The sequence below is a fragment of the Xenopus tropicalis genome, chromosome 6 (assembly GCF_000004195.4).
Source record: "Xenopus tropicalis strain Nigerian chromosome 6, UCB_Xtro_10.0, whole genome shotgun sequence".
Classification (NCBI taxonomy): domain Eukaryota; kingdom Metazoa; phylum Chordata; class Amphibia; order Anura; family Pipidae; genus Xenopus; species Xenopus tropicalis.
Genome location: NC_030682.2, coordinates 42931086 through 42956025, shown reverse-complemented (window position 1 = coordinate 42956025; position 24940 = coordinate 42931086). Strand labels below are relative to the sequence as shown.

The following is a 24940-nucleotide window of genomic DNA, read 5'->3' as shown; positions in this document are numbered from 1 at the left end:
TATGGCAACAATAGTCCATACCTCAAACTGAGGAAGGGAGGAAGGAAAAGCTAAAATTGCTGCCTAAAATGTACTTTGTTGTAATTATGATATATATGGCAAAACACTGAACTTACTCAATGGTAACAATTCCATTTTATTGAACACTTTACATGTAATATACCAATAAACAGCACAGGTGCATAGAGTTTACATGATGCAAAGATTAATGGATAAAACTTTACTTGACATTTAAAGACATACTGTCATGGGAAAACCTGTTTTATTATTTAAAAAAAAAAAGCACTCTGGCCTGTGCCTAGGGCGGCATGTTTTTGGGGTGGCTCTCCAGCCTCAACATAGGGGCATGTTTAAATACGCCACTGCTTCTCCCCAGCATCTGATCAGCAGAACAATGGGAAGGGAGCAAGATAGCTGCTCCCAGTAGATATCAGAATAGCACTCAATAGTAAGAAATCCGTCCGGCTTGGGACTCCTCCAGTTACATGGTGTATGAGAAACAATAGGTTACCTGAAAGCAGTTCTAATGTGTAGCGCTGGCTCTTTCTGAAAGCTCAGACTCAGGCACAATGCACTGAGATACAACACACCAATATTACAACTAAAAAATATACATTAGTTGGTTCAACAATAGCATTTTAAATGGTAGAGTGAATTATTTGCTATGTAAACAGTGATTTAGAAATAAAAAGTACACCACAGAAATCATGATGGTATTCCTCTATAGATATTGGTTTATTGGGGTAAACTAATTTCATGAGGTGACAAAGCTGTAAACGATCCCCAAAAGTTAACACAACCTGACGTTAAATTGGTTTAAGTATTGGAAGCCCAAGATTACTTTAGTGACTAAATAAAAATGGCTAGGCATCAAGAAAGAAAAATGTGCCCTGAGAAGGCTGCATTACCCTACTGCAAATGAAAACATATATCAAATACTGCAATATTATTGTCTGACAATTATAGTCTGCTAGATGTGAGAAGCTAAAAGGACATCTTCATAAATGATGAATTACCAGACACCTTGGACAATTATTTCTTTTCTTTATTGATTTATACTGGTTTCAGTTTTTTCTGCATGAATTTTTAGCAGCCTTTAACAGACTTTTCAACATGAATTTTCTTTATCTTGAGGGCTGAACAGATATATGTGTTTGTGGGGCATTGACAAGATTTTTTTTATGTGTTTGTTTACAATTTAAGACTCTACATCAGCAGAGTGGGTCAGGAAAGGAAGGAATTTGTAGGGTATTACAAATTTACCTGCATTGTAATATTGGCCCTAGGGATGTAGCGAACATCGGCAAAAATGTTCGCGGACCCGTTCGCGGACTTTCGGCAAAACTCGCGAATATTCGCGAACTTTGCGAACCCCATAGACTTCAATGGGAAGGTGAACTTTAAAACCTAGAAAAGCCATTTCTGGCCAGAAAACTGATTTTAAAGTTGTTTAAAGGGTGCCACGACCTGGACAGTGGCATGCAGGAGGGGGATCAAGCAAAAATTTCTCTGAAAAAGACTTTGTAAAAAAAACGCAAAAAAAAACGCAAAAAAACGCCTAAAAGTAACGCCAAAAAAAAAAACGCAAGCTATTCCTGTGTATACGCAAAGGCGAAAAACCGAAGTGAAAAAACGCGGCGGAAAAAACCGAGGCGAAAAAACGCGGCGGAAAAAACCGAGGCGAAAAAACGCAGCGCAAAAAAAAACCGCGGCGAACCCAAAATGGCGAACATCGCCAAAAGTTCGTGAATTTCCGCGTTCGCGAACACCCGATGTTCGCCAGCGAACAGTTCTTTACATCTCTAATTGGCCCTAGCTGGTGATTTACCGGTTGGGCCAGTCAAATACTGACCAGGTGGTAACTCTATTTCTATGAGAGATACACTATTATGGTTTCCTTTCAATCTGTGGAATCAGGTATGTCATTGTAAAAAAAAAAATACAGATGTCCCATTTTTTTACACATCAACCCAGATAGGGTTACCACCTTTTGGCCAAATATTTGGGGTGGGGGTTGGTCCATGAGGGGCAGGTCTGATGTAAGGGGCATGGCAATGGCGCAAACAGCACAGGGCATTGCCATCAGGATCGCTATCAGAGGGAATATGTGAGTTCAGGATGTAGAAGGGGAGCTTGAATAGGGGATTTGGGGTAATTCAGAGGTGTGCCAGGGTCGTAGGTATTGTCCCTAGCATTGGCAGGTATTTTTATCCAGAAAGCTCCGAATTACGGAAAGCCTGTCTCCCATAGACTCCATTATAATCAAATAATTAGGATTTTTAAAATTGATTTCCTTTTTCTCTGTAATAATAAAACTGTACCTTGTATTTGATCCCAACTAAGATATAATTAATCCTTATTGGATGCAAAACAATCCTATTGGATTTAATTAATGTTTTATTGATTTTTTAGTAGACTTAAGGTATGAAGATACAAATTACGGAAAGACCCCTTATCCGGAATACCCTTGGTCCTGAGCATTCTGGATAATGGGTCCTATACCTGTATTAGCTAGGTAGCAACCATAAATCCAAATGAATGAGCTTATATGAAAAAGGGAGGTATTTTTTTCCTTTAAAGTGCCCAATCACAACGTACTGAGACTCTGACTGAGAAAGGCAACAACAACCCCCACCCAAAATATTTGTGGCCCTAAATCTACATTTCTGTATGTGAAAATACACACTTTAGTATGTTTTATTGAGTGAAGATAGGTAAATGACAGTTGCCTGTGACCAGAAAGGGTGTCTGCTAATCAGAGGGGGGTGAATAATATGCAACCTATAATAATACACAGTACACATGAAACAAGCAATATATGCATACAACTGCTAAAAAATTCCATTCATTAAAGGAAAACTATACACCCAAATAATGGAGGTCTCTATAAAAATATATTGCATAAACAAACTCATATGTAAAGCCCTGCTTCATCTAAATAAACCATTTTCATTAAAATATACTTTTTTAGTAGTATGTGATATTGGGTACTCCTATATAGAATAAGAATTAAAGGCCACCCCCTGGGATCATAGGATTCACAGTGCACACAAACAAGCCAAGGCACACATACATGCTAGGCCCCATCAGCCAATCAGCCATCTGTTGGTTAAGTATTCCTTCTGGGGGTGTAGTTTTCCTTTAAAGGCTCTTTTGTTATTCTTCTTATCATTAAAATAGTATATGTAGTAATGTACTTGCTATAAGAATACATTGGGTTAGCCTAATGGCACACAGAGCTGTGCCTCAGCTCAACACCAAGCATACAACTGTGCAAAAACGTGATTTAATTTTCATGCCAATATCCCCTCCGTATGTCCACACACAGGCCAATGCCATCCCTGTGCAGACAAGCAGAAGAAGATAATAGTGCATTAGCTTTTCTGTGCTTGCGGAAAAATGCAAGTAGAGAGAAGCCAAGGCACAGCTCCTTCTGCCCTTAGCCTTAGGTAGTCTGTATAATGTTCCACAGCTCAGCCACATAGCTAGCTAAAATAAAGCTTTTTTTTTGGTATATCACAGATGAAAACAAATGAATGTTAAAATGTTGGGCCTAGTTTACCGAACTTGCCAATCTACAAAATAATCTTTTGCAGCTAACTGAAGCTAGACATTGTGGGTTTCCCACAGCCAAACAAGCCATCACAGTGCTTACCCACCCAAAAACAGCCCTTTCATTGCTACTTTACTCCAGCAAATTGCAGGCACACAAATATCAGTGGCCACAATGGCTTAGACTTGTCAGCAAACACACAGATTTGTAGGAAAAACAGCCATGAGATTTTGTGCCTGTTCTGCCTCTGCATTTATAATTTATGTCTTTATACATTCAAAATTAATCCCTGTTCATGTGGGAAAATTGATATATGCCAGCCTTTGCTTATTACGGATAATGGTAATGACACAACCAGAGGATTTTATCCCACCCTTAAACTTACCACAGACACCCTATTATTGGAGTATATTGGCATAGTATTTTTGGTGGAAATAATTGCACTTTTGTATTATGCCAACACTAGATTATATATTAAAAACTCAAACCTGTCAGTCATTGTGCCAAGGAAATTACAAATCATTTTCCAAGCAATATTCCAGCACAGAGCCCTGCATTAAATTCCCACAGCCCAATACACTTCTGTCCGAAATGAAAACACCCTTTGCAGTGAGTCACAGAGAAAGGTTCAGATGGTCATAGTTCAGTATACACTATAGCAAGGCTTACGAGTTTTTGTATGAAATCGCATTACTGACTTAATTTCTTTATCAGCTGTTCTTTAATAATATTTCACTATTTCTTTGGTGTTTTCACTACTGATGCAGGTACAAAAAATACAGTACAATATGTCATAGCCCAGAACGTTTAGTTTAAATAAATGGTGGGCAAAAGGCCTTAATGTGGCTTTCTGCAGCACATTGGATACCTGAAGGCATTGGTTAGAATGTGGTTGCAGGCTGAGAATGAGATAAAAAAAAATCTGGGTCGACTTGGGTCTAATAGGGATTCTAATCTACTATTCTAAAAGCAGTTTTGGGTCAGGTAGCAGGAAAAGCTCTTTTTAGGTGTAATGTAAGTGCAGGTAGAATATGGGCTGATTCACTTAAAGATTGGGCTGTGAAGATAATTTTGATCTACTTTTCTACAATAGTTTTGTGCTCAATAAATCAATTATACAATTTCTAGTGTTGTGTAAAAATTTTAGAACTATCACTCACCATGAACTGTCAGGAGGCACTACTCCACAGCTGCCATATTGTAAAAAACACATTTCCAGGGATAGAAAGGCCTTGTCTAATAAGATAGATTTATTTTCCAAAACATTTAAATAAGGAAATAAGGGTCAGTAACATTGCCAAAATTTGTTTCACACTTCTTACACTTCTAAAGTGTTCAAAAGACAAATACACATAGCCTGTACTGGACACAGAGCCAACCAATGGGACACTATTTTGTTTCTGCTCTTATTACCTCCCTCCACCACCCACTTGTAATCAGAAAACTTAGTTGAAAGAGAGAGAGATTTTCCTAACTGCAGTCTGTCTCAGTTGTATATATCTATATATAATAAATGTATGGTCATATGTAATTTGATTTGATTTGAGTAACCACCTTTTCCTCCTTTCCACTTTAGTGCAAAAATTAAAATGCTATTTCCTAATTAAACATTACAAAGAAAGTATGTTGATATAAAAAAAACATACAATATAAAATGTTTTCACATAACATAGAGAAGCCCTTGCACATTCATCTTTAATAGTGATGGGCAAAATGTTTCATCAGGCATGAATTTGCGGCAAATTTCCGCGTTTTGCCATTGGCGGATTGTTTCGTGGAAAAATTTGCCGCGCGTCCAAAAATTGTCACCCACGTCAAAAGAATAGTCATGCGTCAAAAAAGAATAGTCATGGGCGTCAAAAGAATATCCGTGCGACAAAAAGATAGCCGCTGGCGACAAAAGAATAGCCGTGGGCAACAAAAGAATAGTCGCGGGCAACAATTTTTTTTGATGCGCAACATTTTCTCTGTTTCGTGAATTTTTTTGCCGTTTTGCGAATTTGCAAATTTTCCGGCGAATCGAAACGGGACAGATTCACTAATCTTTAACAGTTTTTACAATGAAAGTTATGAAGTCTTGGAATTTTCTCTCTGGAATGGTTATATTTGCAAATATATTAGATTGTTTCAAGAATGGGCTTGATGACTTTTTAGCAAGCAACTGATACTTACATTCTTAGGGAGTGATTAATAAAAGTAGGTGATGCATTCCTAAGACTTTTTTGCCTCAATCTTGCCCTGTGCTGTGACCACCCCTTCGTTCTGGTCCTTCCCCTTATCCCTTAAGACAACTGACCTAACCAACAAGAGAAATATCAAAACAAACCTTATACCTAAAATAACCATTCACATAAACAGTTCATTTTATTTTATGTTTTTATTCTACAAATCACAACTGCAGGAGATACCTGAGGGAAAAAAATGTTTATTTAATCAATTTGAATACATTAAGGAGTGGGCAAAAGACAAATTGCACTATGCATCTCTTTACTCACCAGGATTATGGTAAAGGTATGTTTCTTAAGGACATAATTTATTATAAACTGTTGATGCTGCAAGCCAAACTCATCAACCATATGACGATTAGATGCAACCCAGAGAGCAACTTCCCTTTCTAGTAGAAAACATGCTGTCTTCCAGCAGCTTGATAGGAGATACAGAGGTGTTAGGAACATGTTAATCATTGTAGATACTACTGATGGCAGCTGTTGCCTTTTGAAACAAAAGAGACTCAGTGTTGCTCAAACAGGCTCATCCTCCCTCCTCATTAAAGAGATAGCTAGATGTGGGTCTGTGTCTGACACTGGGAAAGGGCGAGATATAATTTAAAGCAAAAAATGCACAAATTGGTTCTTACTATTTACTATCACTACTAGAGTGTCTCAAGTCCTGTATGCTATCAGATGAAACAATTATGATCTTGTGTCCTCTCAGAAGTGTTTCATTAATGGATTCCCTTTACATGCTGGTTACCCAAAAAAACTAGATGAACAAATTTCCTTTAACCCCTGGCATACACATAATATAGTGCTGTCTATGGCACAAGAGGTTCTTTGACACTGAGACAAGAAAGAGGTAAAGACCTCTTAGTACAGGAATAGGACCATTTTTGCAAAATGCTCAGGACCTGTGGACATTTTTTTTTTTATAATTTTAATTGCCATTCTATAAGTCCACTAAAAATCAATTAAACATTAAATAAACCCAATAGGATTGTATTGCCTCCAATAAAGATATATTGTACAAGTTACAAGGTACTGTTTTATTGTTACAGAGACAAAGAAAATAATTTTTTTAAATTTTAACTATTTGATTAAAATGAAGTCTGTGAAAGATGGCCTTCCCATATTTTGGAGCTTTCTGAATAACGGGTGTTTGGATAATGGATACCATGGTACCTGTACATAAATTATCACTGATCCTCCATTTTTGTTTTGACTGAAAGAATAATAATGTTGGATAACCTCCTCAACTTGCAACCAGTTTGTTACAGTTTCTATATGCTACAGTTCTACTGTTTGCCCAATATTTCCCAATAGATAAGTATGGATTAAATCAGAGGGAGCTCCAGTAGCTCAAAAACACAATGTAGAAACACACAGGGCATAGCAGTACTGAAGTCTGCAATTCACCTTTTATTGGTGCTTATCAGAACATATTTCAGAAAAATAGTCCCTTTTTCAAGTGATAACAAGCCATATAGTAGAATAATTTGTAACAGATCGACTAGAAGTCTGCCTGGGAGGGCTAAATGGAGCAACCAGTGAAGCTGCAACTGATTTTAAATATTGCCTCACTTAAAAATATACAGGACTAGAAGTAATTAAATCAGATGAAAAGTAAATCTTGAAGTTGAAGCAATTAGTTGCTTAGACAACACATTTGTGTAAAACGGGCCCTGCAGGTACAATATGCCCAAGCACCTATGACTTCTACAACCAGGCAGAAGCCCACAAGAAAATACTCAGAAACACACAAACTGTGCCTTTTCCACAAGTTACTTGAATGATTCATCCATTCAGAATCAAAGCTGCCTGCTGCCGTGTCATTCCTAAATAAGTCCCTCACTCCATTAACAAGCAGCTATGAAGCTCTGCAGCAAATTTCCCAGTGAAATAAACTCCCCTATTCTTACTCACACATCATTATCCTGTTTCACAACTAAAACAAACACTGCTGCAGCGTGACAGTGCAGCGAGAGTCATGAAACCCTGTGCACTGCCAAATGTATATTACTAAATCCAACCGTAATTATTAGGCACCTCATATTTGTACTTGTAGCATGTGCCCATTCAAAAATGAAAGATTTTCTTGAATAAGCATTAATATTTAATTTTAGCTGGTTTGAGAAAACATGTATTTTTTTATTTATATGAATTTAATAAGTTATATAATAAGGAATTTTAAGGAATTCAGGTGTAAAAAAAACCCACCAACAATAAAATGGAGCTGAGGAAGTAACATCTTGTGCTATGGAGGTTAAGTCACTGGAGTTCATTTATAAACAATGGGCAAATTTGCACCTAGGCAGTAACCCATAGCAACCAACCAGTGGTTAGATTTTTCCAGCCAGCTGCAGGTTAATCGCTGACAGTAATCATCTGATTGGTTGACATGAGTTACTTCCCAGGTGCAAATCTGCCCAGTGTTTATAAATTACCCCGACTGTGTGCTAATGAAAATAAAAAAAAAGGACAACTGACTGGAAGCAGTATACGTCCCATACATGGAAAGATATGTACAACAAAATCTGTGGCCAGTCTAGTGATGCCTGCACACAGAGGGACAGCTGCCCCCTAGATGCATAGGTTTAGTAGAAGAATAGGGAGACAAACAGCAAAAGCAATCTTCATACACAAAAAATGCTGCAGGACAAGCAGCAATTGTGGACAGTGGAAGTGACTGCCCACTTGAAACAAAATAAACACATTTTATTAAGGGAACCTAAAAAAGGCGAAGTTGTGTGAATGTTTCATATAAAAGCTTTATGTATTGAATGTTAAATGTAATCAATATTTTACTGTGTAGTAAAAAAAATATGTTGATGTAAAGGGCCATGGGCTTGGCCAACATGGCCAACATTGGCAGGTTTGCAACATAATTTGCCAGGACTCTGTTTGTCCGATAAATGGAAACTAGGCTGTGAAGTTTAAGAAAACATTTTAAAAATGGTCTTACCCTTGTATTTATATACCATGCTATAGAAAAAACTATCCAAATAGCACCTCCATGTTTATTTATTCCATACCACCATAATATTCCACATAGTGAAGAAATGTTGTTCAATGTGATTGTAAAAATGTATAGTGAGTTCTGTGCAGATAAATAGACATTTACAGATCATCATGTGAATTGTTCTTGCTTCCAGTTTGCTACAAATCAGCATGGCAGTGCCATGGCATAAAACTGAGAATTCAAGTGTTTACTGTTTCAAGAATGTAGGTGTACACTGTAAGGTGAAGTATGGAACCTCCAGAATGGAATTCCCTGGACACCAGAGTTAAGGAAGGGGGAGCAAGGTGAGCAAGGGGGGGAGGAGGAAAGTGACTGGCTTTGGTATGAACACAAAGAATTCTGGGAAATAACTAATCCCAAAGAGCTCAAGGATAACAGCTAATCAGATCCCCAAATACAGACCGGTTTTGCCCTTCTTGGGGCTCATCAGTGTAGAGCAGGGTTTTCTGATCAGCTTAGGTAAAGCCATGGTTGTGGGTCTACAGAAAAATCAAATAGGTTGAGGAGACTGTCTCATACATAAGCAAATAAACACAAGGAATTCTGGGAACTAATCCCAAAAATTTCCAAGAAAATCCCATTTACATGGGTTTATCCTATAGGCTAAAACTCACCCACTGGGTTTTTAAAGCAGAAACCAGTGTAACAGCTGATACATATGAGGCAGTCTTCTCAACCCTTTTGATTTATCTGTGAGTCTGGTATGAAGAAAAAAAGGAGGGGGTGAGAGAAAGAGTATAAGAAGGGGTGCCATGGAGTTGCACCGTCTCTTCTGCCTTTAGCATCACAGGGTGAAACATCCATCCTCCCACCCCTATTTAGGTATGAGGAGTGGTAAATTGGTTTTGTCATAGTTGTGCGGAAGAGAGGGAAAGCTTACAAGGGCAGGAAGGGGCATATATTCTCTGGTTCTTGGGTAATTGTCCCAGGAGGCAGCACCTTACCTGCTCTTACTTGTCCATTGGAAGGCGTCTGCACCTGGTGGCTGACAAGGCGGGTGGCCCATTCACTCAGGTGGAGCTTCAGTAGGTGAGCAATTCTGGGGTGCTGATTACCATTTTTTATATGTATCATATTTTTGTTTATGGTTATTGTGTAAAGAAAGCTGTGGCTTTTTATATCCATCATGGACTTGGTCAAGGTCAGAAGGGTGATTAGTTGGGTTAATTTCTGGGGGACGACTGGAGATCTTGATGCCGCCCTGGTCATGTTATTAGCTACAATCTTATAAGCAATGGGCCAGATCCAATTTCAGTGGGAAATTCTTTGGTTTGCTTGACACAAATGACTGTTCTTCCTTCTTTTTTAAAAAAAAGGAATATTGAGTGCTATATAATTGGTAGCTGTGTATTTTACTGTAACATGGCACAGTTTCTATACACAAATTGTACTCTATGAATACAACCTGTTTAAAATAAAAAAAAAACAAAATGTGTTCATTCATGTAGTTTGCCCAAAAAAATGTTCTAATAATGTATTTAAACGAAAAAAATTTTGTTCATTAACTTGATGCACCAGTTTGGCTTACAGCTTAAGTAAGGTTTATAAGAACCCAAAACAACAGAACAACTGCATCTACCTTGCCAATGGTTACCATTCCTTTACAAAAGCAAAACAGACTTCCCCCCAGAGCACTGTGCTGAAGAACTCTGCAAACAGTGAAACAGCCTTTTGGTTTGAGAGGACTGTTAATTAAAAGGAGAATGAAAAAATAGAAACAGGTTTCACAAACACGCTAAGTAATTGTTAATGTGCCATTTAAGAACTCCATGGATAACCAGTCTAGACATGTATACCAGGCATCCTAAGCATTAAGTGGCCACAGTGTGAATTCATTTGCTATTCATAATGATAGAATGAAGCTCTAATGATCTCTCCTGAGGTAGCCGCAGACGCGCAGTGATAGCCATGCAACTTTTGTTTTGTTTCCTTGTACGGGATGTGGGATTCAGATTAAGGTCCTATTTCACAAATCACAATGTACCCTTGCGGGTTCTTGTCATGAGGATTTATCTGTATGATTTTCAAATAGGAACAATAAATATAAAGTGTGCCTAAAAAGTTACTTTAAGGTGTTTAATTAGTTCTGTATAGCACATCTTCCAATAACCTTGCTGTTTTATGTAAAGATATATAGTACAGGGTGAATGTGAGTGTTTATTTTTGGGCATCCAAAGAGGGGGCAATATGTTCACCAAATCATGCATCTTGTAGCCTGAAGGATCACTATAAGGATCAGAAACTGGAATGATTAAACCATGTATGGTTTACATGAGAAAGCTGGAAAAAAAGAATAAAACTATTACTGGGGTGGCACTGGGTGGGGTGGTATAATTGGAATGCATGACTCTTAGGCGTGCTAAGAATGAATGACAGAGCCCTAAGCGACTCCTGGGTGCCAATATGACTGATGTTCATATTTTAATCCAGGTTTTTGTTCTAAGATAAATACGGGGGGCACCAATCCTCTGCTTACTATGAAGGAGATAGATAACAGCCTGGGCATCAGCCAATGACTTGAAGAAAAATAAAAGTGGATATTTTCAGGCAATTGTACCCAATGCATTTGTAAAAGCCCTGTTGATAACAGCAGCAAAATAGTGGAAACAATGATCAAGAGTAAAACAATGATTTTCTCTGAATATGGTGAGAATAACCTTTTGACCAGGGTCAGACACTGGTAGAAAACCTAGTGGGCCCCACCGACCCAGAACCACTCTGCGTCTGAAACCCTAGGTGCTCCACCATGACCTACCCTTCTGATTGCAGCTGCAAGGGAAAATACAAAGTACATGTGTATGGAGTGGAGTGCGGCATCAGGTGGACCTCACAACTGGGAGGGGAGGTCCTCAGACCCACTTTTGATCTTTATGTAAGAGATCTGATACCTTTTATGTGTAAATACTGCAACCTCATAACTATATTGTTTGTAAACCTCTTGACTGTTACAACAGATCTATGACAATGTTACACCAGACTATGGTCATGTTATGGGACTTTCAGCCTGCAACGTTGCACGTGGTCTGTAATGCTAAATGAAAAACACACAGGGAGGGTCATTTATCAACACTGGGCAAATTTGCCCATGGGCAGTAACCTATGGCAACCAATCAAATTGCTGAATTCATTTTTCTACATGCAGCTGGATGGAAAAAGCCAAATACTGATTGGTTGCTATTGGTTACTACCCATGTGCAAATTTGCCCAGTGTTCATAAATGAGCCCCACAGTGTTTATCAGCTTTCTAGAATAACAAGTAGTACAGCCTGCAATAAAATGTTTCCTCTTACTTGTGACCCCTGCTTGTGCCCTCTACCAACTTGCAATGTAACATGAAAATCACATGTGATGGTTTGGTGTGGTGATATAACAAAATATACAGCGCTCTCTGGCTAGGAACCACCTACAAATCAATGTTTAATTGTGTTTCTTCCATTCTGCTGCCAACTATTATGTATGCAGCAGCACAGAATGTTTTAGGCATAATTTGTATAGCAACATTCATTATTAAACCAATATGCTTCATTTCTATCTTTTTTAGTCATTTTAAATTCCTAAATCAATACTAATTCAAACATTTTTCAACTCCTTGACTCTAGTGAATACACAAAAATTCTCTTACTATCACTCTCATCAGCACGCCAAGTAATGCCATTCTTGATAACAAATATTGATGAATCAGTCACAAGTTGTTGTGGTTCATTGTATTTAGCAGGGGCCAACATTGATGCTAGAATTCTCAGGGGAAAATGCTGCATAAGGATAAACAACATAAATGAAATGATGGCCGCAAAGCTGTTTCAAAGTTGCAATAAGGATGCATTTATTGTTGGAATTATGAAAACCTGAGTTGGTGGCCAAGCTCTATCCCCAAGAGAATGCATAATACTCAGCATAAAATTGCCACAATCAATCACCAGAATCAAGAGTTTTTTGTATTATAAAAGTCATGAACCATTTATTTTAACATATATGGATACTAGAAGTCACCTGAGAGTTCTATGAACTGTATAAAAGCACTCAGCTTGCAAACATGGTGACTATGGCAGCTGTGGGGATAATGGAAAGGGACTGTGGCTGTGGGTAGAAGGTAGTAGGGAGAGATGGTGCCTATAGTAGCAGAGGGATAATAGCCTCTAAAAAGAGACTGTGACTGTGGAATATTAGGTATAGTAGGGAGAGATGGTGCCTATAGTAGCAGTGGGATAATAGCCTCTGGGAAGGGACTGTGGCTGTGGAATATTAGGTATAGTAGGGAGAGATGGTGTCTGTAGTAGCAGAGGGATAATAGCCTCTAAAAAAGGACTGTGACTGTGAGTTAGCAGGTATAGTAGGGAGAGATTGTGCCTATAGTAGCAGTGGGATTATAGCCCCTGGGAAGGGACTGTGGCTATGGGATAGTAGGTATAGTAGGGAGAGATGGTGCCTGTAGTATCAGTGGGTATAATAGCCTCTGGGAAGGGACTGTGGCTGTGGGATAGCAGGTATAGTAGGGAGAGATGGTGCCTATAGTAGCAGTGGGATAATAGCCTCTGGGAAGGGACTGTGGCTATAGAATAGCAGGTATAGTAGGGAGAGATGGTGCCTATAGTTGTAGTGGGCACAACAGCCTATGGAAAGGGGTTGTGGCTGTGAAATAGCAGGTACTGTAAGGAGAACTGGTTTTAACAATATTAGATGGCAAAAACTTCTTATATAAGTTTTTGGCAACCTGTGGATCTTCAGTTATTGTTAATGTCCCAGCATCTACCTTTGGCTCAAGAGCCAACTGGATTGGACAGTTCCCACAAAGTCTGGTATGCTTCAGGTCTGTCCACCACTTAAATTGGCCCTGAAGTGCCTGACATATCCATAGATTTTTGCAAAGACTCACATCTGTTTTTTCCCTTCTGCAAACCTTGATTCCAAAACAGCGAGTGTAAATGTGTCTACAAATACACGATTTGTAGACATAAAGTAGCTCCACTGACTAGACAGCAGCAGCTTAAAACATAATTAGAGGATTTATATTTCTCTATAAAAAGCTGGTTAAGAAGGATTCATTTTATAATAATTACTGTTTGGGGTGTTTTCCCCGTCTGTCTGTTTCTACTTAGGATATATTTATCACATCTTATTTATTCCTTTTGGGAACTTACAAATTTTAAATTCAAGCTTGCCTTGAAACATAACAATACTTGGATTCATCCACATTTACATGAAGCCAGCAGAGTTACAATAATCATAATACAGCTCTGTTATAGGCCCTATAAATTACATTAGCTTCATCAAGGCAATAGATGTGCCATTCTCTACATTGCTCTTATTGCAGACATGAGCCCATTATCTGTATGATCCCAAATCCACTGTATATCAAGTCGCGGGAGTTCAGCTGGCATTTCAGTGTGATGAAAGCCAAATGAATTATTAAAAATGTAGACACAAACATTAAATATATAATCGGCTTACTAGTTTTGTGGTGTCCAAGATTTCCTGGTATTGTGGAATATATATATTTAGACGACAGTAAGTTGTAACATCTGAAATAGTTTTTAAAACTCTTTAAAATGCCAGTTGCTAGTAGATAACTCTGGAAGGGTTGGACTTGATGGTCTTTTTTCAACCCTATGTAACGAAATGTAACTATATACATTAAGAGACAGAATCATTTTTAAAACCATTTATTTAATAAAAACATTATTTTTAGGGGCAATATTACAATAGTCTCATGGGGATAGGGGTGAATATGGCACAATTCTAAACGTCTGTTTCATTGTCTCATCAATAACATCAATAACATCATATCAAAAACAGTCAATAAAACTCCATAGAAATGAATGGGGGTGCCAGTGTCTGTGTGATGGGATGAGTTGCCCAAAGATTCAACCTGCTAAGGTTAACCATTTATAAGGAGTATATTTATGTATATGTCTCTTGCACACATTGCACTAACATTTGGCTTCTTCACTGACCTTTAAAAAACGGGTGGACCCAATTAATGAAATACACTTTTCTTGTATGTTTCATTTTTACTTGCACCATATCATAACCTTCTTAGAAAGCAGGATGGATTGATATTCAAAACAGGTCTCGGCATTTTAAGTACACAGAGGCCCAAACAACCCCCACCAGACCAATAATTAGTGACTGTCTATGGCATCTTACAGCAGCCCCTGTTTCCAGAACACACAGATTGTCAGTCCGGGCATGTTGGACAGGATTCAGAGTTCTATTATAGTCAGATGCAGTTGTGTATATTTATTGAGTTCAGCATTGCTGTCTACTCCTGTGGATACAGACCTTAGTGCAGATTAAGCTCAATTCCTCTACCAAACCCAATTAAAACTACACGTATATATAGTTTCATAGTGTGGCTGTATAGGTTACCACTAAGGTTGCCAACTTTCTCTTTTCCTGACTACAGACAGAGAGCAGAGTGGTGATGTCACAGGGTGAGCAGGTGATGTCAGGGGCAGGATGGATGACATCGGGGGTGGACCTATGACAGAAATGATTGGTTGATTGCCATGTTATGCAAGGGGAATCCTGACTGCATTTCCTAAAAACCGGGCAGGCAGTCTTGACCTGGACAGCCCTTGTGAAAACAGGGTTGTCTGGGTTAAAAACCTGGACAGGGGGCAACCTTAGTTCCCACTCATACATTTACAACAACGTTAAGGTATCCTCCATAGTCCAGTGCAGATGCATCCATCTGCTTCAACTCAGCTAATTCAATCTCTGGTGCTTGCCCCAAGTGAGCCACTATGCCAGATGCCCTCCCACATAAATCTCAGTCATCTAGTATAAACAGCCCCATAGCTTTAAACATGTTAATATTCATCCATGTGATGAGCAACCACAGACAGCCTTACACAATAAACAAGTTAAAAAGCAAAGGACCAAGGACAGACCCTTGAGACACAATACTAACAACACTGACCCTGTTAGAAAATGTTGGACCAGTGTTGTTAGTGGAGTACCACAGGGGTCTGTCCTAGGTCCTTTGCTTTTTAACTTGTTTATTGTGTAAGGCTTATTAACTTGTCTATTAAAGGAAAAAAATATATTGCATAAATGATGTTTTGATGGTAGAGTCTGTTGAGAGGGGCTTGGCTGATTGTTCGGGCAAGCATAGTATCCAAGGTTATTATGATACTAAAATCTACAGTTAGTATTGATGTTGGTATATATGGTTAATATATGTGAGTGTATAGAAAGGTCTGTATAAGTGTGCGTATATATGTGCACTGGGGTCCGATTGAAGGGGTTGAACTTGATGGACTTTGGTCTTTTCTCAATCCAACTTAACTATATAACTATTTAACAATCAGATGAAAGCTATTACCGTGAATGAGGCCAAAGAATGTATAGCTAACAAGGCACATAAAGTAAAAACTTGTGCAATAAAGAAAAGTAAAACAGAGCAACATTCATATTATAGCCAAGGGTCACAGAGCAGGGTTCTGGAAAACTAGGCAACACAATGTAGCTACACTGAATACTCCATTGCTCTAAAGCAGCATTTTTACACTCACAACTAAAACACAATTACGTTGTTTTTTTAGTGCTCTAGAATGTAATGTTGCCCTTTTTACAGTTAACACCTCTAAATAATTAATTTGGATTTTATATATATATATATATATATATATATATATATATTTGAGGTTTTCTGCTTTTATTCTGAAAAGAGTTACCAAGGCAATGAATGAAATGAACACTGGTTTGGAGAGAGTATGTGTATGCGCAAGTTAAAAGGGAGGAGGAGAGGAACCACAGTATCCCCAGGAGAGCCCCATCTGTGAACACTTCACCACTCCCCAACGAGTCAGTCTCTGCGTGGGCACAGGTGGATTTCAGTCTCTTGCTGGAGCAAAACACACTGCATAGCCTAAAAGACTTTCATTACTCTTGGCTGTTTTTTTTGGATCCGAGCCATCTCAAACATTTGCAGGTGGCTTGGCCATACTTTGACACTTAAATGTTTGAGGCCGTGATAAAATCAGAATATTACTCCAACATGGCGCTATACAAAGTGTAATGTGCAATCCTTAATACGAAATGTATGTTAAAAGATACATTCCCCGGGGACTATAAGAAATTCACATTTGAAATTAGTATACTGCTTATTCCCAAATGTTTGGATTTTAATGTGTTTGGGGAAGAAATGGAAATGAGTGAACGACTTTCCAAGCTTTTTCACCTTTCATGCTCTCCTTACAACTGTGCTCGGCACATATTTTTAAAAGGCAAATTTTTCAGTTTTTTACTTATCTTACAATTTGGAAAGATTTTATTTCTCTGTTTCAGAGTTCCGGAAAAAAACACACAAGTGAGGGAAAATCCTACACACAGATGCTTTTCAAAAATGAATATTTATTAATGGTTTCTCCTGTGTTCTGAACATATTTTACACTGTATAGACTGCAGTATGCAGGATAACAGCACATAAAGCACATCATTCAATATAGGTAAGGGACCTGTTATCCAGAATGGACCTTTCTGTAATCTGGATCTCTATACCTTAAGTCTACTAAAAAATCATGTAAACATTCAATAAACCCAATAGAGTTTTGCCTCCAATAAAGATTAAGTATATCTTAGCTGGGATCAAGTACAAGGTACTGTTTTATAATAACAGAGAAAAAGGAAATCTTTTTTAATAATGTGAATTGTTTGATTAAAAGAACTATTTGGGACATGGCCTTTCCATAATTTGGAGCTTTCTGGGTAACGGCTGCCCCCTTTACTTTCTCCCAAAGTGCATCCATTTATCTCACACACAGAGCGCAGCACTGGCAACCGGAGGTGCAGAAATCTCCAGAGCGCCTAGACCCCAGAGCTCTGTATGTGAGTGAAGTTTAGATGTGGCTAGGCGGCATGCCACCCTAAATTTGTGCCACTCTAGGCCCGGGCCTAGCCACAACTCCGGGCCTGATCCCACACCTGTATCAGATCCACATGCAAAACAAAAAAAAAATATTTTACCATAACTGTTTTTGCAAGGTAAATGTAATTTATCAAAAGACACATTCATTTATTAATATACTGTATTGGGAGCAAATAGTAGTCATGAAGGAACCATTTATTTAAGCAGTAAAGCTGGAGAATGATGAGTATTTTATTGCCCTCTGTGCTGCCCATGAAATAAGACTAACCTGTTTATTTTTAATCAGTATTAATGCCAGAACTTTAAATGCTGCACTATGTATACTAGGTATACTGTGTATTGTATTGTATTTATTTATAGAGAACCAAAAGATTATGCAGTATGTATATACATTCCTGATAAAGGCTTAAGTTTGAGCGTATTGTTGAATAAAGATTTTTTTATTTGGACAATACTGGACAGAAATAATTATGACAGATAGATAGATGATAGATAGATGATAGATAGATAGATAGATGATAGATAGATAGATAGATAGATAGATAGATAGATAGATAGATGAGAAGACGTGAGATTAAATACTAATATATATTAATAAGACAGGGAGAATAAATACATAGTGTAAGTGCTATGAGTTTCAGTACAGAGTTGTTATGAGGTTCCTGCCCCAAAAAGCTTACTCTGCTGAAAGTAACAAAATGTTAAAAAATGCAAGTAATCATTTATATCATGAATTTTACTAAAGAATAAAAAAGAGCAACTCTCTAAATAGTAAGAATGATATAAATCAATGAAGGTTAGTGAACTTGAGCAGATTAATCCACTTAACAATGCCAAGGCACAGTGAATATAAAGATAATCCTTTAAATGTCCAATTATAATCACATGTGATCAGAGGTTAACAGTTATTAAAGCCACAGATACTCTCAGTAATTATCATCAAACGTCTGCAACTAAGTTAATGCTATAGATGTAATCAGTAATTCCAGCTCTAATTTCCGAATACGAGTACAGGAAATATCTCAACAATGTAGACGGAAAGTTAATAAAGAGCTGAAATCAATTTCACATACATTTTATGGTCTTATGAGTAAGTCATTATATCAAACTGCTGAATGGGAGTACAAGGGGAAAAAATCTCATAAAACATGTTGGTGTTGCTAACAACATTACCCAAAATGCTCAGCAACCAAAAGGGACCTTTTTGTCCTACAGAGATTATGATGATTATTACACACAGTGACATTAGGAGCTTCTACTTGAAGCTGGCTATTTAGCACCGTATACAAGAGCAGTAGCTAATCTTCCCATGTGCCGCTTGCCTACCAACTCAATACAAGCAAACCGCTCTAGATAATGCTAGTTTATGTGGCAAGAATTAAGTTGTTGCCACCCAAACAGCAGCTCCAGCCGGGACTGACCTTCAGGCCAATGGATGCCACTGGATTGCCTCTACCAATCTGTCAGCAGAAGACCACATCAGTGGTCTGACATGGTCTTTGGGAAACAGGATAAATTATGGAATAAGCATCATTTATATGTTGAGTTCAGAAAACGGCTAACAACTTGGTACAGATGCCCAGTGGGATAGTGGATATTCCCCTCAAAGAGACAAATAGAGACATGAACAATGAAGGGTGCCATTAAAGTGATAGTGCTCCTCTGCTTTTCCCACCCAAGTGGAACATATGACTGCACTGAAAATTTACCTACTGTGCTTAAAGGAACAGTAACACCAAAAAATGAAAGTGTATAAATTTAACTAAAATATAATGTGCTGCTGCCCTGCACTGGTAAAAGTTGTGTGTTTACTTCAGAAAGTCTTCTATAATTTATATAAATAAGCTGCTATGTAGCCATGGAGGCAGCCATTCAAAGGAGAAAAGGCACAGGCACATAGCAGATAACAGATAAAACACTATTGTATTCTACAGAACTTATCTGTTATCTGCTATGTAACCTGTGCCTTTTCTCCTTTTTTCCAGCTTGAATGGCTGCCCCCGTGGCTACACAGCAGCTTATTATATAAATTATAGTAGTGTTACTGTAGCAAACACACCAGTTTTACCAGTGCAGGGCAACAGGGCATTATATTTTTATTACTTTAAAGCTCTTTCATTTTTTGGTGTTACTGTTCCTTTAAAAATACTGCCTGAAGATTTCTCCAACAGCTGAGTGTTTTATCATAAACGTGCCAAAAGACATGACTTCAGCAGCACAAACAGTCCCAGCAACAAATGCTGGAGACAGTGTCATAAATTAAAGTGCTTGGTGGGGTTGATCTCCACCAATTACAATGGGTAATTGTAATTTTACTATGCAAAGGGTTTTACTTATTAGCAGTGCTAAAGATTATTGCATACACCAATACCAAGGACTACCTTATAGCCTGACCAACTGTGCAACACCTCCCAACAACTGCATTATGACCCTTACATACAGATGTTTTTTGATGGGTTTGAAACATGTTTAAATGTTGTGCATGAGCCAAATTATTTTAATTTATTTTATTCTCCCTGGTTGCACCTACAATGAACCAGGTCTGTGTTTTATCACAGTCACATATCATTTGATTTTTTTTTTTATACACGACAAATATAAAAGTAGAAAAATGAAATATTAACTATAACAATATTAAATATGAAAGTATCACAAATATGCATGTTAAACTCACTTTCATTAACTTTCATTAAAAATGTGTGTAAGTTCAATATATGCATTTTAATGAATTCTGTTCAAGTAGATGCACATTAAAATGCTCTTAATTTGGCAAAATGTCCTAATAGCACTAGTTGCTAAACAGAAGTGTGCATTCTCTATACCTCACACATGGCAGACTGGAATAACTCCGCTGTGTGATCTGCTCTTATAAGATTTTCAGAATGATTCTTTGGGATTCCAAACATGGAATGATGGTTACATTGAAATCACAAGATCACCAGTTACATTGAAATCAGAAGACAATTGACCATCCCCATATGCTATTACACCCATTCAGTCCACCATGTTAGAGACTAACTTTCATTAAATTATTGTTTAAATAGAGCTTTCACATAGAAATGACTTCAACAAAGCAACCATGAAAGTACTGCTCTTACCCAATCTGACGGTTTGTAGAAGGTGCTTGTGTTATGACTGAACTGGACTGTGGAGAAGGCATGGCTTGTTGTATTACAACGCTGGTGTCATGGTTTGGCAGCCGTGGGTTTGAGAGCTGGTGAGTCCCTGGGCCTGTCATTCCTCCTGCTGCATTGTGCATAGTAATACTCTAAGGAGACAAAATATAAATACCAGCAGTGAAAAGGTAAATTAGCACTTGCATTTTCAAATCCATTGTCTTTACCAATGATGGTTAGGTAAGCCAAATGTGTAAATAAAACAGATTGCCAGTCTGGGCCTGGCATCATAACAGGTATGTGGAAACTGCACAGAGTAAACACATATAACTTCTTCTATATAATGTATTTGCATATATACACAAACAGTTTAGAGGTTCCATTATATTTGCCTCAGTGGAAATGTTCTTTACAGGTGCTATAAAACATCAGAATGTAGCGGTGCATATATGATATCATATGTAGTTCTGCTGAAGCTAAATTGCCAAAGGTTACCTGTCCCTGTGTATAAAACAAGAGTGGGAAGTGCCTAAATAAGAAGTGTGAACAATATACTGACTCAATCTTATGCTGTAATCATGCGCAGAAAGTTTTGTAAATATTGATCCTGGAAAAGTAGGGAGCTTGGTTAGATATCTAATCAGGCAAATTTGAAATTCCTCCATGCAAGGACTGCATGGACTGTAGGTCCTTCTTTATTGTGATACTATTGTGAACTTTCTGCGCATGATTACAGCATAAGATTGAGTCAGTATATTGTCCACACTTCTTATTTAGACACTTCCCACTCTTGTTTTATACACAGTGACAGGTAACCTTTGGCAATTTAGCTTCAGCAGAACTATATATGATATCACATATGCACCGCTACATTCTGATGTTTTATAGCACCTGAAGAACATTTCCACTGAGGCAAATATAATGGAACCTCTAAACTGTGTGTGTATATATGCAAATACATTATATAGAAGAAATTGTATATGTTTACTCTGTGCAGTTGCCACATACCTGTTATGATACTGTTATGATGCCAGGCCAAGACTGGCAATCTGTAGATTCAGGCAAATGCCAGAGGGGCTACAGTAAGATGCCACAGGCAATCACTATTTATTGGGCAGGTAAGAGGTTTGGGCCTCTTTGTACTTAAAATGTCAGGGAATATTTAGAATTTTTGAATTAAACCTGCTTAATGCAAAAAGCAAATGTATAATAATCATACACTACTCTACTCTACTTTTACATGGAGTAACTGTGGAAAAGTTGGTATGTTGAGCACTACATGTGTGCAGGACAGTTCTCAGTTAAGCATGTCAGCCACTGTTTTATACTTTGTTGTTCAGAAACAGTATTGAAAACACCAGCCTGAATTATATTTAAATAGGCAGCAATCGTGAGATTTTCATGGTTAGGGAACATTCTCATACATTCACCATACTAATTCAATAAAAATAATAAAATGAAATGTTTTTGATATAATCATTTCTAAATGCCGTTAAGGAGGGGACCTTGAAGTACAACGGGGTAAGTATGTTTGTAGCAAGTCAAAAACTATGCAGGTCAGGAAGGGGCTTTGGGAACAATGTAATGGGTTTAATACAGGTATGGGACCTATTATCCAGAATACTCGGGGCCCAGGGGTTTTCCAGATAAGTAATCTTTTCGTAATTTGGATCTCCATACCTTAAGCCTACTAAAATATCATTTAAATACTGAATAAACCCAATAGGATTGTTTTGCCTCCAATAAGGATTAATTATATCTTAGTTGGGATCAAGTGCAAGGTACTGTTTTATAATTACACATAAAAAGGAAATCGTTTTTAAAATTTAAAATTATTTAATTATAATGGAGTCTACGGAAGAGGACCATTCCATAACTTTCTGGATAATGGGTTTCCGGATAACGGATCCCATACCTGTACAATGAGCACGCACAGTCCTGTGCATACTAGATACTGTACATACTAGACACTGTATCTTCTTCCAGCATGTAACTGCTTCAGTACCATTTCTACAGTAGATGTGATTAAATAGGCATCTATCAGGGTGTCCCATAAAGTATAAATGGTCTGAATAGAGGAAACATAAACCAAAAACCAGGTCTCTGGCATGCTTGCCTTAAATTTACTGGGAGGGAAATCTTTGGTCTCTTAGATATTGAGGGTAAGAATAATGAAATTACCATTCACCAGTTAATGATTTGAAGCTTTCATTAAGAAAGCTGATGATTACTGGTTTTTCAGCTAAAAGTCTCATACTCCTTACCATACTCCTTTTGGATTTATTATGTAGGACACAGAAAAGAAAACTATGTTCGGCAGGACCCCTAGTGAGAGCAACCAGAGGAACAGAGAAATGTCATTTAGTCATTATGTACGGTATGTTATGAAGATTCTTCTTTATTGCTAATTGCATTAATCAAGTGAAACAATAAGAAAATCATTCAAACAGTGTGCTTTTTTTTTTTTTGCTTGCAACATAGCTCTATACCAATCTAAACACATGACATCTACCAGATAAATAGGGTGTTAATATAAACAGTACCTTAATTTTAAAGTCAGTGTTTCCTCTGATTTAACAAGGTAAAACTCCCATTTTAAATGCCAGAGCCATAAAAAACAAATCCTGGGCTAATGAAAATTTTTCACACATTCAAAAATAACTTGTGAATTTCATATTCTTTTGTTGATTTTGTAATAAAATTGAAGGCGGTTTTATTATTATTGTACCAGCATCAATCCTTTAAATTCTTTGGTGGTTTATTAGATGATTTGCCAATCTGAATCCAAATACTATAAATGGCTGCTGTGTACAGGCAAGTTTTGCTTTGCCCATGACATATTATGATTCATTTTTACATTTGTACATTACATTTACAGTACTAGTAATGGAGTGTTATAATGAAGTGCTGCAGATATGTTTTTGATGATAAAGTCAGACACTGCAACTTTTCTGTTGGGATTACTAAGACACCCCCAAAATATGATCAAAGGCAAACTTTGGGACAAATCACGCAAGTGAGAGGAAGCTACAAGGCTTGAACAGTGCGTGTGTGCTACTAGGAAGGGCCATCCCATCTCATCAACACAAAAAAATGAGTATACAGCTTATGAAAACTGACACCGCTTCCGGGACATTATTATGGAATTATTTTACAGACAGAACCTGTGATAACAAACCATTTGTACTTTGCAATGCCAAAACCATACAGCACCCACTACAGACTATACATATAACAAAGACTATTCAATAAATAATAAAAAACAGAAGTTATTTCACTTTCTCTTGATAGAAGCTAAAATTACAAGAGAAGCATAGCCATACTGGTGGAGCACAAAGAGTAGTTTAGGCTGATGCCACACGAGGCGTAGGGCTGATATTTTCGGCAAGCGGAAAAACACTTGGCGAAAATTCAGCCCTACGCCTGCTACTTGTGCCTGCACCCGAATGAATGGAATACGCTCGGGTGCAGGCACATGTAGCTGATATACGCATGAAAACACGAGACTTTGCATTCTCACGCGTTTTCATGAGTATTTCGGCTACATGTGCCTGCACCCGAGCGTATTCCATTCATTCGGGTGCAGGCACAAGTAGCAGGCGTAGGGCTGAATTTTCGCCAAGCGCTTTTCCGCTTGCCGAAAATATCAGCCCTATGCCACGTGTGGCATCAGCCTTTGTTTCGCCATGTAAAGTTGCTAGTAGTTTTGTTGGACAACAGTGTAGATAGGAAACATATAATTAATATGGCTATAAATTTCAGATTGTGGCACAGATGGAGTGAAGTTCAAGAGGGTGCAGAGGATCTATAACAGCAAGTGATGCATCAGGCTGATTCTATGTAAAGAATATGGGGTATTTAACTATGGAAATCTAATGTCTAAAAAAGTCTTCGACTATATATTTGCAAACATATCCACTGTATATCATATAATCTTACCCCTGATCTGTCCTACTCCCAATGAGCTTAATATTTTGATAGCCACAGTGCACCTTAATTAGAGCATTTGAGGCTTTTAATAGATTTGAGTTGGGCTCTTGTTAACCAGATACATTGTCCATAGACCACTACTTGCACATACTGGTATAAAAAAATGTGCATGTAAGCATGTTCTATTTAGTTATGACAAAGAGATGCAGAACTGGGAATTACCATTTTGACTGATTA

The 24940-nt window shown here is 37.8% G+C and overlaps 1 protein-coding gene across 3 annotated transcripts in view; it reads right to left on the bottom strand.

Moving 5' to 3' along the window:
* creb5 (cAMP responsive element binding protein 5) overlaps positions 1-24940 on the bottom strand; it is a 278427-nt gene that overhangs the window by 174800 nt on the left and 78687 nt on the right. For all 3 annotated transcript variants that reach the window (XM_031904176.1, XM_004915393.4, XM_002933391.5), the window contains exon 5: positions 20756-20925. In XM_031904176.1, coding sequence (XP_031760036.1) covers positions 20756-20925 — 170 coding nt within the window. The remainder of the gene's footprint in view (positions 1-20755; positions 20926-24940) is intronic.